At 44.3% G+C, this 16,422-nt stretch overlaps 1 protein-coding gene across 1 annotated transcript in view; it reads left to right on the top strand.

Moving 5' to 3' along the window:
* Window positions 1–16,422, top strand: part of LOC110509730 (sarcoplasmic/endoplasmic reticulum calcium ATPase 2) — a 42,713-nt gene that overhangs the window by 20,586 nt on the left and 5,705 nt on the right. The window contains exons 6-12 of the mRNA XM_021590795.2: window positions 10,047–10,127; window positions 12,611–12,696; window positions 13,017–13,314; window positions 13,431–13,597; window positions 15,596–15,684; window positions 15,803–15,905; window positions 16,092–16,223. Of these exons, the coding sequence (XP_021446470.1) occupies window positions 10,047–10,127; window positions 12,611–12,696; window positions 13,017–13,314; window positions 13,431–13,597; window positions 15,596–15,684; window positions 15,803–15,905; window positions 16,092–16,223 (956 nt within the window). The remainder of the gene's footprint in view (window positions 1–10,046; window positions 10,128–12,610; window positions 12,697–13,016; window positions 13,315–13,430; window positions 13,598–15,595; window positions 15,685–15,802; window positions 15,906–16,091; window positions 16,224–16,422) is intronic.

Raw genomic sequence — 16,422 nt, 5'->3', positions numbered from 1 at the left:
AGAAAACCCCCCGAAAAATTCAGTCATTACAACGGCAAACTTTTTTCCAAATTAACTCCATAATATCGACAGAAACATGGCAAACGTTGTTTAGAATCAATCCTCAAGGTGTTTTCACATATCTATTTGATGATAAATCACTCGAGGCAGTTTGGTTTCTCCTCTGAACCAAATTGAAAAATGCACGCACCTGGAGATTACGCAATAGTTTCGACGGAGGACATCGAGCGGACACCTGGTAAATGTAGTCTCTTATGGTCAATTTTCCAATGATATGCCTACAAATACGTCACAATGCTGCAGACACCTTGGGGAAACGACAGAAAGTGTAGGCTCATTCCTTGCGCATTCACAGCCATATAAAGGAGACATTGGAACACAGCGCATTCAAAATCTGGCTCACTTCCTGTCTGAAATTTCATAATGGTTTTACCTGTAGCATTAGTTCTGTGGCACTCACAGACAATATCTTTGCAGTTTTGGAAACGTCAGTGTTTTCTTTCCAAAGCTGTCAATTATATGCATAGTCGAGCATCTTTTCGTGACAAAATATCTTGTTTAAAACGGGAACGTTTTTCATCCAAAAATGAAATACTGCCCCCAGAGGTTCAAGAGGTTAACTGATGATTTGGTTGTCAAACAACCCCACACATGACTTCCCCTGTACACTGTATTCAGACCCCTTGACCTTTTTCCACATTTTATTACATTAGCCTTATTCCAAAATGGATTTTAAAATAATGTTTACTCAGCAATCTACACACAATACCCCCATAATGAAACAGGTTTTTAGAATTTTCTAATTTATAAAAAATAAAAACCATTTACATAAATATTAAAACCGTTACTCAGTACTTTGCTGAAGCACCTTTGGCAGCGATTACATCCTCAAGTCTTGGGTATGACGCTACAAGCTTGGCACACTTGTATTTGAGGAGTTTCTCCCACTCTTTGCAGATCCTCTCAAGCTATTGTCAGGTTGGATGGGGAGCATCGCTGTACAGCTCTTTTCAGGTCTCCAGAGATGTTCGATCGAATTAAAGTCCGGGCTCTGGCTAGTCCACTAAATGACATTCAGAGACTTGTCCCGAAGCCACTCCTTTGTTGTCTTGGCTGTGTGCTTAGGGTCGTTGTCCTGTCGGAAGGTGAACCGTCGCCCCAATCTGAGGTCCCGAGTGCTCTGGAGCAGGTTTACATCAATGATCTCTCTGTTTTGAGCTGATCATCTTTGCCTCTCTCCTGACTAGTCTCCCAGTCCCTGCCGCTAAATCATCCCCACAGCATAATGCTGCCGCCACCCTGCTTCACCGTAGGGGTTGTGCCAGGTTTACTTCAGACGTGACGCTCGGCATTCAGGCCAAAAGAGGTCAATCTTGGTTTCGTCAGGCCAGCTCTAGGAAGTGTCTTGGTGGATTCAAACTTCATCCATTTTAAGAATGATGGACGCCACTGTGTTCTTGGGGACCTTCAAAACTGCAGAAATGTTTGGTACCCTTTCCCAGATCTGTGCCTCGACACAATCCTGTCTTGGAGCTCTACGGACAATTCCTTCGACCTCATGCTTGGTTTTTGCTCTGACATGCACTGTCAACTGTGAGACCTTTTTATATAGACGGGTGCGCCTTTCCAAATGTCATACATCATCCATCCCTAATATAGAAATAGATTGTGCATCCCTAATATATATTAGTGAGCATAACGGAATGGGCCGATTATTAGCTAAAAATGCCAACATCGGTATCGCCCCGATGTCTAGTTTAACGCCGATGTGCAAGGCCGATGTCAAAGCTAACTTGCATACCTAATATAATGTAGGTGTAGGTACATGACACAATGTACATTTTTGCATTACACGTGCAACACAGCATTCCTAACCTAGCCCACAATGTCTGCTGTATGGATCGAACAGTCATTTGACAGAGTAAGAATTTCAGTGCGACAACATAAAGATAATGGAATTCATTGCCCTTGACAATCAACCGTTCTGTTGTGGATGATGTTGGCTTTCGCCAACTGGTCGAGCACCGGTACACACGAACAAGTGCGCTATTTTTCAGATGTTTCCCTACCGGAATTGCACACCAATGACGTCAGTGCTATTAGCTAAACGACATGCATACTGTGGAATGCTGTTTGGGTCTGCGTGTCAAAACAGATACATTTCTATTATAGAATGTTGTGTGTTCTGAATTTGCATGTGCAAACCAAGTGCCACCACTACTATCAGTAGCACTGTCAAAGCTGTACAAAGGTCTGCAAACACCGGCCACAAACGATGTGTTTACAATTCCGCTTTGGTAATAAAGCATTGTTTGTTTGACCAACTTCTGGGGTAGCTAGCTTTAGCTTGGTACCTAGCTAGCACCAATACAACCAGCCTGAAAACAATTACCAGTAGAAACCGCAGTCATTTTCATTATTCTTGGCAGTGATTTAGGAATCCTTGTGAGTAAGCATTAGCTAGGTTGCCACTTGTTGTTCGCCTACTGAAATTGAACTTCAGTTCATGAAAATAAATAGCTAGCCAGCTACTTAACCCTGTTGCCCAAAGCTAACGTTATAAGCAGCCAGCTAGCTTCATCTGGCTAGTGAGGCTCGACCGGACTGGATTATGTGTTGTGAAGCTAGCCACAATAGTGGAACAATTGCGGTTTGCCTTCAAAATAAAAGTACACCTTTGAAAGTGATGCAGAAGATTACAATTGGTAGAATCATGCCATGTCTAACATTATCTAGTAAAATAAGGTTGGAATGTGAAGCAATGACATATGAGTCTACTCAGTGACACCCACAGAACACAACTGTGGAGAGTTTATACAAATATTAGTGTTGTAGCTGTTATCGCAGTACTGTGACTGTGAAATCACCTCCCCAGTCAGCCTATTGCACTGTAGAGCTTTTACTAAGGATTGGGGCTCAATGAAATGGGCTATCAGTCTACTCAATACCCAATATATTTTTTCCTAACATCCTCAGAGTTATCAGACTCCAGAACATCCACGCGGTATTGTTTTTCATCTGGAATAGTGTTCAACGGTGTTGACAAATGTGGCTCAATTCAGTTTCAGAATCCCGCAATAAGAGCTAATGTTCTCTGGGTGTCACTGAGTAGACTGATACCCCATGTCATTGAGCCACAATCCATAGGTATGGCTCTACACTAAAGTAAATATGCCCCAAATGCAATTCAAAAGTATAATACAGGATCACCACTTTGTCATGTGATCAACAGATTTTTGTAAAATTAAAAATATATATATATTTTTGTAATATAACATTGCAACCTCTTTTAGCATTATCTATTAAATAATGGCACAATTCTACTATTTCTATTCATTTGCGTCACTATCAATGACATACTTTGTTATTTTGAAAGATAAATGCAAAGTCCACTATTGTGGCAAGCTTCACATAGATGGGTCCGACCCCCATTAATCAAATAAGAACGGTCTTATAAATGTGGGTTATTTTAGATGACAGCTATATAGTTAGCTAGCTACTGAAACTACAGATTGTAGTTCAGGTCCTGATTGGTCACCTAGTGTTATTTTACATGCAAAAGACCCAAACAGCATAGAAATCCTGGTTGAGAATGAAACTGAACAAATGAACAATGAAACGGCACAGCAAGTAAGTCAAATAAATAGGATTGATTTTGTTTACATGAGTAAATGTCCACAAAATAACTTGTGTGTAACCTTTTATTGAACTAGGCAAGTCAGTTAAGAACAAATTCTTATTTACTATGACGGCCCGGATGACGCTGGACAAATTGTGTGCCCCCCTATGGGACCCCCAATCACGGCAGGATGTGATACAGCCTGGATTCAAACCATGGACTGTGTTATGCCTCTTGCACTGAGATGCAGTGCCTTAGACTGCCTGGTGTGTGTTAACTATTTACCTGTACTAGAATGCTTAAGGCTGCTAAAATGTTAAAAATCTGTGTTTGTTTTGGCAAGGAAGATATCGGTATTGCCCAAAAATTTCATATCGGTGCATCACTAATATATATGTAGGTAGGGCTAGGCGATATGGCTAAAATATTATATTCAAAATTATTTCAATGGATCTTTCTACTTTCTGATTTGTTTTATTATGTTCAATTTAAAATAATTTCCTGCATTTCCATCAATTTCTGCATTTCTTAATTTGAGATCAATTCCAAACTGCCACGATATGGACAAAAAAAATTAGGCTGTATTTTTAACCAAATGTTGCAGTTGTGATTTAGATCAAAACACTTGGGTGAACTTTGGCAATCATGGAAATACAATGTTTATTCCAATTCTATAGTTATAAATAATAGAGGGCACTTTGAATACAGTGTTTGACATGACGACTAATGACAATGCCATGGACGAGTGTAGAAACCAAAGTGATGTTCTGTGTTTCCTAGGGGACCCTATAATCTTTGGCTACATTAAATCTTTATTTGTATAGCCAACACATTCATGCTTTGCCTATTCCTCTTTGATTTAGAACACACTGTTGCACAAATAACATGCTGATTTTAAGCCTCCACCAGCACTGGTATCGGGCTGTATTAGCTACCCACGGTGGTACTAGCCAGTACTAGCCAGCTAACTAGCGATTAGCATTAGTGGCTAACACGAATTAACTTAACATGCTAAGAAAATACAACCTAGCTGTTTGCAGATGTAGAAACACAAACTAATATTGTAATTATAGGATGCTTGTGGATTTATAAGATCAAATTGAAAACAACATTTTTGTCATCAACATTGTTGCATGTTATGCATTGACCATGCAGACTGAACGAAAGTGTCCCGATCTTGTGATACGGCCTGGAATCGAAGCGCTGCGCAATCCGGGAGCCCCCCGGGGCTGTAACTTAACATGTGGGAAAGGTCTTGGTGTCTGAATATGTTCCCAATGCGCCATCTCTGCTTAGGTTTGATAAACTAGTCTCCGGTGATAACACACATTGTTTAGGGGGAGGGGGCGTGCAGGTTTGTCTGTTTTTAGATGTGTGTGTGAGAGTATTTTGTATTTAATATTTGTGTTTTTTAGTGGGCATGCATGTTCTTTCATGTATGCAGATGGAGCTGTTTGATCTTAGTGCTCTGATGATAAGCAGAGAGCGATCAAAGCTGTTTTGCTCCTGATCTCTGCTCCTCTCTCTCCTGTCACCACCGCTAAACCCCGAGATCAGACACCACCTGGCATTGACTTTGCTAATTGATTTACAGATGCATTCACTGCAATTGATAAACCCAAACAGTCTTTGATCTTGGCTGGTAAATGTTTCAATGTCTGATGTAGACAACTTAGAGCCATGAGCTCAACCTTTTAAAAAAAAGTTTCACTGCACTTAATCACTTCCAATGAGGACATTAGAAAGCTCTAAGCAGTTGACGCTCATGCTACTGCCAACAGATTATCAATGTAAAACTGGTTTCTCTCTGGAGGGACAGACGCTGTGTGAGGATGTTTGCATGAGAACACCCCCTACACTTGTCAAATCTACCTGTACCTCGCCAGGCTGCGGTGGAACAGGTGCTTGAGATGAAAGATTAAGTAGGCTCTGCTAAAAAGGGAAGTTATTTGTTTGGGATGTAGATAACACTCCCCCAACTTGCACATCCACCCTGCTGAACACTGCTCATCTCCCTGACTAATCCAATACAATGGCTGCACCAGGTGATTGGCGTGGTTACATAAGACCATGAGAGCTGTAAACCAATTGAGGGTCATTCAAATTAGTTGTCTCTGTGGGTGGGGGTGGGGGGGGGCTGATGTGTTAAGAATAGGGTTACGGTGAAACCAGACTACAGCGGCCTCAGTCCCCATGTCCCAACTGGGTGTTAGATCCACAACCCTTTCCATGGCTTCCTTCCTCATGTCACCTGGCCTCCTCACAGATTGACTGTTCTCCTTCAGCGTCACTCAATACATCGCCCTGTCCTTTCCCCACTTTTTTTTATCCTCGTCTTGCTCTCTTTGTCACCCACCTTCCTAGAAAATGCCTTTCCTTCTCTTTCCCCTCAAAAGGAAGTTTGGGGGCATTAGTTATAAGACAGATATGAATTTATATGACAGATGGTGCCCTTTCCCACTCCTGACACCACACTAAGAACGTGGAATGAAGGGCTTTGTTTAACCCCTCACTCACCCCTCCGATCCTAGAGTAACGAGTAACTATATACCAATGAGGCAGAGTATGTGGACGTTCTCTGCTGTGAGTAAGGAGAGGAGTTGACTCTTCAATTTAATATTAATTCATGAAGTGCCATGTTAAAAGCAATGCCTTGACCCACCCATCCCCCTCACCTTTTGCCCTGAAGGGTGAGTATGAGCTGACAGGCTGGGCTGGAGCTGCTGTCTCCCACTGCCTGGAGCTCAGTGACCTTGGAAGTCTACCAGAAAGACCATTCCCACCCACCTACCTACCACGTTTGTATTCATTAGTTTACTTGCCAGTAACCCTGCACAGTTTGTGGCACACCGAAATTGTCCAGTCTGTCTCACACACACTGATTAGGTGCTCATCTACAGGCATATAGCCAAGCCAATCAGTGTGGTCGCATCAGGTCAAAACCCAACCGCCACACCTGCCTCCCTTTTTTAGACTACATCAATGGTCAGATATCTGCCCTACTCTTACACCACAATAAACATGTTTTACATGACTGAGCGGTTTCATGTGGATAGTTAAAAATATATATATATTATTTTTGTCCCACAGTGTGTTTGCCAGCCATTGGTATTGGCTGCCTCCTGGTGGACTTTGGGTTCTCTGCAAGCGCTTGTTGAAAGGTGGAAGAGGGGTGGGGTTGACAGTCCTGGAGCAGAGTGACTGGGAATGCTGTTCGCACTGGAGGATAAACCTAGGCTTGACAACTGCTAAGTGAAAGCCACAGCAGACGACGTGGTGAAGGCAGTCTCAGGTTTCTGGCACGCGCCTCAGCTCATGTTGAGGTCGTCCACCCCACTCGTATGCACCACCACTGTGGGGGGTGGGGGGCTATAAACACAGTGGTGGTGCATACGAGTGGGGTGGACGACCTCAACATGAGCTGAGGCGCGTGCCAGAAACCTGAGACTGCCTTCACCACGTCGTCTGCTGTGGCTTTCACTTTAACCGCCTGGCTGAGTGGCTTCAACCCCCCTTAGAGGACGAGGGTGACCAGGCGTGATCTAGAGTGGAAGCCACTGCTTGGCAGTTGTCAAGCCTAGGTTTATCCTCCAGTGTGAACAGCATTCCCGGTCACTCTGCTCCAGGTTGCCTGATTCAGAGATTCCCTTCCTCGTTTCTCTTTTCACCCACATTTGGCTGTCAGGAACAAGGATTCTTTGTGATATTTCCTAAAACATCACAACCGCAGCAGTTCTTTCACCAGCTCTCCTTCCAGGACTTTTTTTCCCCTTGTCCAACTGATTTGGGGTCACCTCTCACCACCCTCCCTTTCAGCATTCAGACCCTCACCAACCAACTGTTGCCATGGCAATAACCCTGACCCCTTCAAGCCACAACATCCTGTATATAGGAATCAAACAAGCGCGCTCTCTTTCCCTTGCTCTCTCACTACACATCCACCATGGCAGGTGACTCTCAGAATAGGTGAAACGACCCAAGAAACTGCAGGCCTACGTGCAGCCTCGCCAGGGAGTAGTAGGAGTACTGGCCACTGAAGTTTCCCCCCCATGCAGACAGCCCTGGGTGAATGTTTACCAGGGCAGGAGGGGTGACATGACCTGCTTTTTTCCCCCTCCACTTGTGGTCTGCAGTAACAAGTTTTACACAGCTCCACACAAGCATACAGGAGCACCACTGCAGCTAAGGCCAGGTTCCATGTCACAACGCGTGCACATGCATTAGTGAGTGTTAATCTTTGGGCTGAAAAGGATTGCCTTGGCCTTTGTGCTGAAGTTTGTGTTGCTTCCCATTTATCTCTCCCGGAGAAGAACTTTGAGATGCCGGGGGGATGGAAAAAGGTCTTCAATCTGGAAGCAAAAGTCTGTCCCTTTCTCAAAGTTGACCAGGTAAATAAAGCTTCCTCCATGCTGATGGAGAGTGACTTCTACAACCTCTAATGCAAGCTAGTTCACACTTCATTGCATTTTTAGAATCCCCTGTCTGTCTGCAGTGGCAAGTCAGTTAGGGTTATCAAAACCACAGCGACATCCGAGGCTACCGAGGATACTCGGCTCTGCACTATGACTAATGGCACGGATAAGGTTGTGCATTTCTCCTCTGTTATTTATCTATGGAGTTATGAGGAAAGGACCCTTAGTGACACAGGTTTTTGGAGTAACCATTGATGGCACCAATCCATCCTACTCTTGTCTAACGTGTTTTGAACAGCTTGTCTAATGATGACCTATTCTTACAGACGCTCTGCTCTCATTGTCATCAAAAGTAGGTTACCCTACTATTCATGACCCTCTTAACCAACCCAACGTGTATATTGGGAACACGCTCCACTATTAGCTAGTTTGGGTTAGGGGCATTTTGACAGTGGCTTTTTATAAACTGAGGCCACACAGGGTGGGGGAAATATTTAGTATATTCTGCACATATATTTGTTGTTGAGCTACCCTCATCTCACACCTCCCAATCATCCTTCAATCTCGTCCTGTTGAGATTACCAACTCTAGGCTTCAAACTAGATCAGAGCTGTGGCCAGACTTTTATCAGAATGTTTGGAGGGTTAAATCTAGAAAATAAGTAGCTGCTTCGCTTGCCTAGTTCCATAAGGCCCATAGCAGAGACTCCTGCCCAGCAGCGTTCACATCTAAACCCCAACTACTGCACTGTAGAACTGATCAAAATGATTTTCCTTTTTTTGGATGTGTGTTTTGCATAGGGCAGTCCCTGACACACAAACCTTGGTTGACCGAAAGTTGTCTGTTCTTTCTGAAAATGAACTTTAAAAGACTGGAATAATAAAATATTGAATGCATTAACAGAAATGACCCTAAACAAACATTGTAGATTTAGGAATTAATGGTAGATGTACTACTGGTGATGTATGTAAAGGAGAATTGATCGACCCTAATAATCAAGGCAAACAATTCACACTGATGTCGTGAAACAATGAATGTGCACAAATTGTCAGGAGCGCACATTCTGGAGAGAAGTGCTTTGCCACACTCCCCTTGTGCCATCCATGCAGCCTCCAACGGATTAGTTCACTGAGATGACCTCGATTCAGATGGTTGTCTTGTGTGCCATAAAAATAATATACATATTTGCTACTGCTTGACAAAAACGAAATCTTGGTCGACCAACAGCCCATCGACCAGTTGACTAATTGGGCTCAGCCCTAGTTTTGCATGTCGTACAGTAGGCCTTCCCTATCTTCAGTCTTCGCCTATATGAAGTAGTTGGACTAAATACACAGTAAAACTACATTATCTTCTATATGTAAATTGTATAATCTTTTGTCTGTAATGTATTTTTCGTTGTCTAACCCCAGTAAGACTAGCTGTTGCCATTGGCGTCAGCTAATGGGGATCCTAATAAATCAAATCATATGAAACCTCATTTGGAAATCCCTGTGTTCTTTCAAGCTGACGGCAGGATACACTGTTACCCTCTCAGCCGTAACTAATAAATGTCAAGAGCCTTGAATAGCATCTTGTTCCTGTCCCATTTCAGTGGTGCAAATAATTATTTGGTAATGGGAGATTTACATTTTATCAAAGCCCTGTTTTAGTGGAAAGAATGAGCTGCCTTCTATTTCAGTCCCCTGCCCGTCCAGTGGAACGTTAATCTTTTTTGACAGATCGCTTTATCTGAGCTGTTATCCAGCAAATATGTTTTGTTTGATGTCATTAGTCTACATTCTGCATGTATTAGTGAGCCAGTGGTTTCGTGTGTGCATCTCTGTGTGGGGAGAATTGGACATTACCTGTGAACGTCATTAGTTTTTACTCTTTCACATTAAATAACTTGTTTTTATAAAGCCGTAATCCATTTACGGAAGGTATCCTCATCAGTATAATCAACTCAAAGACATGTTTTTAAAAAGTCTCTAGTTGTACTGAATGGTTTCTCCCTCCATTGTTTTTCTCCACAGTTGGCGACAAAGTTCCTGCAGATATTCGACTGACCTCTATCAAATCCACAACCCTGAGGGTGGACCAGTCAATTCTGACAGGTGAGTCATACTTTTCAATCTTCGTCTTTGCCATTGCTCTTGCAGCCAGAAAAGCATTGCAAGAATGAAATGTGTAGAGCTTTTTTGTGTAGAGCTTGTATGTAGTTGGGTTATATGTGCTGATGAAGAGCTCCAGGTTGAGTCACCAATTGAGGATGTTGGCGTTGATTATTTTCTGCAGATTTTGTGGAAAATCATTCACGTGAGATGGTAAGGACTAAGAGGTTGCAACCTTGCATGATGTTAAAGCACCAAGGACCACGCCCTCTCATGCAATGCCATGCCAATTGGCCACATGGTGGTGTTGTAACAAGCGATTTGAAAATACTAACCTTTTAAAGCTCACGCCCCTCAACCTGTTTGAGCTAGAGTACTGAAATTCGGTATAAAGGTCCCTCTCCTCACAAGGACCCATAAGTTCTGCCATGAAGAATTTCTGCCATTTTAAATTTGGTTTAAAATACTTAAAACGCTACTCTGGCACCTAATGACCAATCTGCACAAAACTTGGTACATGGCGTCTATGGACCAAGCACTCACAAATGACATTTTTCCAGGATATCATCTCAAACAACATGACTAATAAGCATTCATGTTGGCGTGGTCTGTCACATAAAGGAACTCTGACACAGATATTAATTTTACATTTTAGTCATTTAGCAGATGCTCTTATCCAAAGCGACTTAGAGTAGTGAGTTCATACATTTTTGTACTGGTTCCCCATGGGAGTTGAACCCACAGCCCTGGTGTGGCAAGCACCATGCTCTATCAACTGAGCCACATGGGACCCATCGTATTGTAACAAATCCTGGTACACATGTTCCATACTCTGCCAAGACTTAACATATTGCTGCACATATCGACCACACGGTGTCGCTATAACGGGCATATTTTTATCTCAATCTGTTTGACTCAGTGATGACATTTGGCACACTCTCAGCCATTTTGAGTCTTCTCTATAAAGAATGGGTCAGTTTAGCCTCATGGTGACTATGTTGGACAGGAAATATCAGTCATGCAGGCTGTGGCCATGTTTGAGCATGAGTCTTGGAAAATATTGTTGGAAGATGTTCGTCCTACATATGCTATATACCTATTTTGGTGCTGAGCGGTTCTGTAGTAAACAAATTTTGAAAATGGTCCAAATTACATCAAAATAATTTCACATGATCAGTTGGCGTTTGAGTTCTGATATTTGGCAAGCGTTGTAAACGGTACAGAAGTAGCTCGTCCCAGGGCAATATGTGCAATTTTTCCTGATGTTGGCACAGTGGGCCACAGCTGCTTGCAGCTACAATACATGGCCCCTGCCCAGTCAGTAGAAATCCATATATTAGAGCCTAATTCATTTATTTCTATTGACTGATTTTAATAATATGAACTGTAACTCAGTAAAATCTCAATTGTCACATGTTGGTTTTATTTTTGTAAAGTGTAAACCATTTTCACACTACATGGCACACTACAAAAGTATGTAGACACACCTTCAAATTAGTGGATTCGGCTATTTTGGCCACACGTTGCTGACATGTGTAAATTCTAGCACACAGCCAATGTAAAATGTACTGAAGAGCTCAGTAACTTTCAACGTGACACCGTCATAGGATGCCACCTTTCCAACAAGTCAGTTTGTAAAGTGTCTGCCCTGCTAGAGCTGCCACGGTCAACTCTAAGAGCTGTTATTGTGAAGTGGAAACGTCTAGGTGCAGCAATAGAACTGTTCGTCGGGAGCTTCATGAAAAGGTTTCCATGGCAGTGCAGTCGCACACAAGCCTAAGATCACCATGCGCATTGCTAAGTGTCGGCTGGAGTGGTGTAAAACTTGCTGCCATTGGACTGTGTAGCAGTGGAAACAAGTTCTTGTATGACAGTCTGACCATTGGCACAAAGCGAGGTCCATACAAAAATGGTTTCTCGGCCTGTGTGGAAGAACTACACTGATCAGTGCCCTGACCTCAACCCCATCGAACACATTTGGGATGAATTGGAATGCTGACTGTGAGTGAGCCAGGCCTAATCGCCCAACATCAGTGCCCGACCTCACTAATGCCCTTGTGGCTGAATGGAAGCAAGTCCCTGCAGCAATGTTCCCAAGTCTAGTGGAAAGCCTTCACCGAAGAGTGGAGGCTGTTATAGCATCAAAGGGGGGACAAACTCTATATTAATGCCCATGACGAGCAGGTGTCCACACTCCTTTGGAGTTTGTGGTATTTCAGCTGCCCCCCCCCCCCCCCCATTCATGGCTATAATCTGTGAAAAGCAGTGCAACGCTTGCTGAGCTGATTACCCACTAGGCCTTGCTTTCCCCTGCAATGCAGATTCAGGAGTGTGAAAGTCTTTTTTGCATGCAGCGTTTTGTAATTGGCAGCCATGCTCAGTCAGCTGTGAAGTTAACACAGCCGTCAACCTGTTACCTCATTGCTCTGTGTAAGGGCTGCGTTTGATCCCCCCTCTTCCTCATCCCTCTCTTTGTCCTTCTGCAGGAGAGTCTGTCTCTGTGATCAAGCACACTGACCCGGTGCCTGATCCCCGGGCTGTCAACCAGGACAAGAAGAACATGCTCTTCTGTGTGAGTCTTTTAGAAAACCTTGAAATACCTCTCTCCCCCCTTCCCCTTTCATCTTCTCTTGCCTCTTCATTACATGATCCTCTTTCTCTTTTAGCAAACCCAAGACTTATAATCTCCTCCGTTCCCTCTATCATCTCCTTTACATGTTCCTCTCTGGGATTTTGATGGTTGGCCTCTTATCCTTAACCCCTTGTCCGCTTCTTCCCCGGTTGTTTTCTGCTCCTCCCTCACTTGTTCATGTCCCAATGTGTATTTGAGGTAATTACATCCCTCAGCAGTGTACACCTGTAGTTTCACCACCTCTCCTTTCTCCTCCACAGGGCACCAACATAGCAGCGGGTAAGGCGGTGGGCGTGGTGGTGGCCACGGGCGTCAACACGGAGATCGGGAAGATCCGAGACGAGATGGCGGCCACAGAGCAGGAGCGCACGCCGCTGCAACAGAAGCTGGATGAGTTCGGGGAGCAGCTGTCCAAGGTCATCTCCCTGATCTGCATCGCCGTGTGGCTCATCAACATTGGCCACTTCAACGACCCCGTCCACGGAGGCTCCTGGATCCGCGGCGCCGTCTACTACTTCAAGATCGCTGTGGCCCTGGCCGTGGCCGCCATCCCAGAGGGTAAGAGAGTGGGAAGAGGGAGTGAGGGGAAGCCGTCTATAGTATACAGAAAGCAATACATTGGGCTCCAGCGTTGTTAGTATGTCTAACTCCCCTCTTATTTCTCTCTTTACCAGGGCTGCCCGCTGTCATCACCACTTGCCTGGCTCTGGGAACCCGCCGCATGGCCAAGAAGAATGCCATTGTCCGCAGCCTGCCCTCTGTGGAGACCCTGGGCTGCACCTCGGTCATCTGCTCGGACAAGACCGGTACCCTCACCACCAACCAGATGTCTGTTTGCAGGGTGAGTGCCTATCCGCAGAGCACCGTGGAGGAGATGGATGGTGGGGGGAGTAGGGGTGGTTGATAAGTATTATGGTTACGTCTGACTCTCAGGGTCATATTCCGATGATTAAAACTAACATTACCTTAGTAGTGAAATATATCAATCATTCTAGCTGTGTGCTACTGCCTAGTCACTATATGAAACAAATCTCCTGCTGCTCAATGTGAAAGCCGTGATTAAAAACACCACCTAACACCTGGCCTCCTAGGACAAGCTTTCTGCACTAGCAGGTAGGGGTCCAGCTGAGGTAAACAGAGCCTACAGCAGCCTCTTCCACACTTTAACCTCTCTAAATTCTTCTTTACTCATCTTTTACTTTATGTAGCTGTAAACCTGCGTACGGAGAAGGCCATGTTCTTGCCAACCATGAACAATCATTCAGTGAAAACATTGACACTGATTTGGCATCATCCCTGGAAATAAATCAGTCTTGACAGCATCTGCTGACAGTGTGGATTTATCCCCAGGGTGTTGTCGAGGTTGAAGGGCAACACTTTATAATGAAGGATTCATTTATTTGCAAGCACGGTTTAAATGAGATTGGAAAGAGGAGGCTATGAAATTCCGCTGTTCCCGTATTCATTGAATTCTACCCTATTAGATTGATTAAATCCATCTGCCGAACTGTGTACCTTCCTGCCCCCACCTTGTGTGACTCATCGCCAGTCTGAGGGCAGTGAAAAGACCGTAATGCATTATCACCCCTCCCTCGGTCCCCCAGCCTGTTTCCCCAATGGTCTCCTCTGCTGCTATTCTCTTCCACTACATCACTCCTGCCCTCTCTTCTCACGTTTAAATCCCTATTTCTTATGTTCTTCATCCCGCTACCTCCACTCCTCTCTCCCCCTGTCTCTCATGCAGTATTATGATCTTTATGCAGTAGTGTTGCATAACTGACCCTGTGTTTTAGATCTGTCCTTCTCCCCTCTAACATAGTAGCGTGATGCAGTTCTTGTAATTCGGGGGTGGGGGGGTTTGAAGCAACATCTTGTTTACGTTGTCTAATTGTTTTCCAATGGAAAGGTTCCTAGCATAATGTACGTTTGAACTATTCCTGTACCAATACTGCAATTTGGCTGCTGTGTGAGAAGGGTAGCTCTAAAATTAGCTGGCTGGAGTAGAGGAATGTTAATTTATTCTGTGATTTTGGTAAAGCATTCCTGATGTCACAGCTCTTTGAAGTCTGTACTGTGCCTCAGGAGAGAAGGGGAAAGAACACCGGTTCATCCTTTTATTTGGATATTTCTCTCCGTCTCTCATCCTGCCTCGATTCTCTGCAGAGCAGACGCCTGGGAGATTAGTCTCACTCAGTGTGTGTGCATATCTCTCTGTTGCATGCCAGCTGTGGAGGAGGCAGGCTTGCCCTCTTACTCACGCTCTGTTTTGTCTCACGCACATGCTACCTCTCTCTCTCTCTTTGTTTGTTTTTTCTCACTGCTCTTTCTCTCCTCTCACCCTGTCCCTGTCTGCTTTCTCTCCTCTGTTCCGCCTCCTTGCTGGTTTGTCTGTTTTTGTTCCTTATGGAGAACTAATGTCCTGCTCCGCCGTCACATTGTGTGGGCTACCATTAATTTACATAGCAACGACATCCACACTTTCATCCCAGCACGGATGTAAATTGGTTACCCTTGTCTACCCTGCAGTGAAAACACCTCTTCAAGAGACCTACAGCTGCCAGTGTAAAGTGTGCTTAATCCTTAGTGGTTTTATTCCCAGGCGCAGTAGAATTGATTTCATTCATTTGCCTAAGGCTATTATGGTTTGTCAGTGCTCTACTTGTATTGCAGGTGCCTGCTGCACCCTACTGGGTAGGCTGCTACTACTGCATGTAGATCAACCCACTCTTCAGTGTCCGGTTGATTCAAGGGATCTAGAGAACTACTGGTTGTGTACGTCCAGAACTGTTGCTGTGTGACTTGTAACCTGACAGATTCTCTCCCTGTGTTTGTGTTCTAGATGTTCATTATTGACCAGGCAGAGGGCAATAGCTGCTCCCTGAAGGAGTTCACCATCACTGGCTCCACATACGCCCCTGAGGGACAAGTGTGAGTAATTAGTGTACACACACTCAGTCAATGAAACATGTTGTGTAGTCTTGTTGTCAATACAACCTACCTCAGCTCACTGTTCCCCCCTTTTCATGGCTGTTGTCTTTTATTCCAGGTACCATGATGGTAAACCAGTCAAGTCCTCCCAGTATGATGGATTAGTGGAGATGGCCTCTATCTGTGCCCTGTGTAACGACTCCTCCCTGGATTACAATGAGGTTTGTGTCCTTTACAAACTTCACTGTTAGGTTCCTGCTGGTTGAAAAGTCCCGGTCACACATCAGTGGTGGATTTACTGGTTTGAATATCAGTAGTCTTCACTATTCTTTTGTGGATATACAAGTAAACTGTTTTTTTTAGTTCATCGCTACAATCTTGCTAATAAGTGTGTGCTTTCTCCTCAGACCAAAGGTGTGTATGAGAAGGTGGGCGAGGCCACAGAGACTGCCCTCACCTGTCTGGTGGAGAAGATGAACGTGTTCGACACCAACGTCAAGGGCCTGTCCAAGATCGAGAGAGCCAACGCCTGCAACTCTGTAAGCTACTGTTTGCTACTCTCTCAATCCCAACATGTTCCTCATGTGAAGTATTATACAACTGAGTGTTGGTCCCAAATGTTACCATATTCCCTTTATTGTGCACTGCTTTTGACCTAAGCCCTATGGGCTCTGCTCGTCAAAAGTAGGGCACTATATAGGGAATAGGGTCCACACACACACACACACACAAGTTAAG

This window comes from Oncorhynchus mykiss, chromosome Y (genome assembly GCF_013265735.2).
Source record: "Oncorhynchus mykiss isolate Arlee chromosome Y, USDA_OmykA_1.1, whole genome shotgun sequence".
Lineage (NCBI taxonomy): Eukaryota > Metazoa > Chordata > Actinopteri > Salmoniformes > Salmonidae > Oncorhynchus > Oncorhynchus mykiss.
Note: the sequence above shows the minus strand (reverse complement) of the source record. Positions and strands in the feature narration are given on the sequence as shown.